Source organism: Capricornis sumatraensis, chromosome 4 (genome assembly GCF_032405125.1).
Source record: "Capricornis sumatraensis isolate serow.1 chromosome 4, serow.2, whole genome shotgun sequence".
NCBI lineage: Eukaryota > Metazoa > Chordata > Mammalia > Artiodactyla > Bovidae > Capricornis > Capricornis sumatraensis.
In genome coordinates this window covers 101,970,500-101,973,071 of record NC_091072.1, presented here as the reverse complement: position 1 = coordinate 101,973,071, position 2,572 = coordinate 101,970,500, and the positions used below count along the sequence as shown (strand labels likewise).

The 2,572-nt window shown below is 51.1% G+C and overlaps 1 protein-coding gene across 1 annotated transcript; it reads left to right on the top strand.

Moving 5' to 3' along the window:
• Positions 1-931: 931 nt before the first annotated feature.
• On the top strand, positions 932-1,870 carry OR10P1 (olfactory receptor family 10 subfamily P member 1). The gene has a single exon (XM_068972161.1). The coding sequence runs from the start codon at positions 932-934 to the stop codon at positions 1,868-1,870; it is 939 nt and encodes a 312-aa protein (XP_068828262.1).
• Positions 1,871-2,572: the final 702 nt, after the last annotated feature.

Genomic DNA, 2,572 nt, shown 5'->3' with positions numbered 1-2,572 from the left:
TGGTGTTGGCAGTGGTGGTGGTGGTTTAGTTGCTAAGTAGTGTGCGACTCTTGTGACCCTATGGATTGTAGCCTGCCAGGCTCCTCTGTCCATGGGGATTTCTCAGATAAAATTACTGGAGTGGGTTGCCATTTCCTTCTCCAGCAGATCTTCCCGCCCCAGGGATTGAACCTACATCTCCTGCACTGCAGATTGACTCTACTGCTGAGGCACCAGGGAAGCCTACAGAATCCCAAAGTAGGATACAATGGGGCAATATTACCACACACACAGTCACATCATTGCCTGACATTCTAAATCCACAGCCCACCATGGTGATCATTAGACATAAGCCTGGGACAGTCCCTGACTGAGTCCACTCTTGGGGGGCTGCATAGTTTCTTTCAGGCTGGGGTTTCAGTCCAAGGAATACAAAGAGAACTAGAACATAGCAACTGATCCAACCCTACTCTGAAGAAAGACACAGGGCACATCTGGGGTCAGGCCCCACACCCAGGACAAGTGGGAAATACATGGAATCTGGAGTCAGGAGGCCTAGATTCAAGTCCATGCCGGCCATATAGTCTCCGACAAATTATTTGACCCCTCTGAGATCCATGTGCATGCTAACTCACTTCAATCATGTCTGACTCTTTGCGACCCTATGAACCATAGCTTGCCAGACTCCTCTTCACTGGGATTCTCCAGACAAGAATGCTGAGCTGGGTTGCTGTGCCCTCCTCCAGGGAATCTTCCCAAACCAGAAATTGAACCCCCAGTCTCTTATGCTTCCTGCAATGGCTGATGGATCATCCATAAAGTGCAGACCCTAACTCTCTCAGTTGATTCAAGAGGGACTGTATGAAAAGTGCTGTACTAAATTACATAAAGGCCAATTGTTTCTATATTAACATCTCTTTTTTGGTTGTGCCATAAGCTCCAGCCTGAACTTATGGCCAAAGAAAATCAGACTCTGCCTGAATTCCTCCTTCTGGGATTCTCCGATCTCAGGGCCCTGCAAGGGCCCCTGTTCTGGGGGGCATTGCTGGTCTACCTGGTGACCTTGCTGGGTAACTCTCTGATCATCCTCCTCACACGGGCCAGCCCGACCCTACACTCTCCCATGTACTTCTTCCTGCGCCACCTCTCCCTGGTGGAGCTACTCTACACCACCGACATCGTGCCCAGGACCCTGGCTGACCTGGCCTCTCCGCACCCCCGTGCCATCTCCTTCTGGGGCTGTGCAGCCCAGATGTATGTCTTCATTGTCCTGGGCATCTCAGAGTGCTGCCTGCTCACAGCCATGGCCTATGACCGCTACGCTGCCATCTGCCAGCCCCTGCACTACTCCACCCTCATGAGCTGGCGGGCCTGCATGGCCATGGTGGGCCTCTCCTGGCTCATGGGCATCGTCACAGCCACCACCCATTCCTCCCTCATCTTCACCCTGCCTTTCCCCAGGCACCCAGTCATCCCACACTTCCTCTGCGACATTCTGCCAGTTCTGAGATTGGCAAGTGCTGGGAAGCACAGGAGCGAGGTCTCTGTGATGATGGCCACCGTGGTCTTCATCATGGTCCCCTTCTCTCTGATTGTCACCTCTTATGCCCGCATCCTGAGTGCCATCCTGGCAATGGCCTCCACCCTGAGCCGCCGAAAGGTCTTCTCCACTTGTACTTCCCACCTGCTCGTGGTCTTCCTCTTCTTTGGAACGGCCAGCATCACCTATATCCGGCCCCGGGCAGGCTCCTCTGCCACCATGGACCGCATCCTCAGCCTCTTCTACACGGTCATCACACCCATGCTGAACCCCATCATCTATACCCTTCGGAACAAGGAGGTGACAAGAGCCCTGTGGCATGTGGTGAAGAGGCAGGTCCCCTCACCCTGAAAAGACTCAGGGGTTGTCTGTTCACTCACTCACTGCTGCTCCTCCCAGCCCCCAGATGCCAATTTAAAACCCAGCCGACCAGAAACCGTGGGGGGGGGGAGGGGCGGGGGGGGTGTGGGTGTATGCAGTCACACTCAGTCACTCAGTCATGTCCGACTCTTTGCAACCCCATGGACTGTAGCCCGCCAGGCTCATCTGTCCATGGAGTAAAAACACCAATACAGTATACTAACATATATATATGGAATTTAGAAAGATGGCAATGACGACCCTGTATGCAAGACAACAAAAAAGACACAGATGTGTATAACGGACTTTTGGACTCAGAGGGAGAGGGAGAGGGTGGGATGATTTGGGAGAATGGCATTCTAACATGTATACTATCATGTAAGAATTGAATCGCCAGTCTATGTCTGACGCAGGATACAGCATGCTTGGGGCTGGTGCATGGGGATGACCCACAGAGATGTTATGGGGAGGGAGGTGGGAGGGGGGTTCATGTTTGGGAACACATGTAAGAATTAAAGATTTTAAAATTAAAAAAATAAAAAACTAATAAAAAAATTAAAAAAAAACCACTAATACAGTATACTAACACATATATATGGAATTTAGAAAGATGGCAATGACAACCCTGTATGCAAGACAACAAAAAAGACACAGATGTGTATAACGGACTTTTGGACTCAGAGGGAGAGGGAG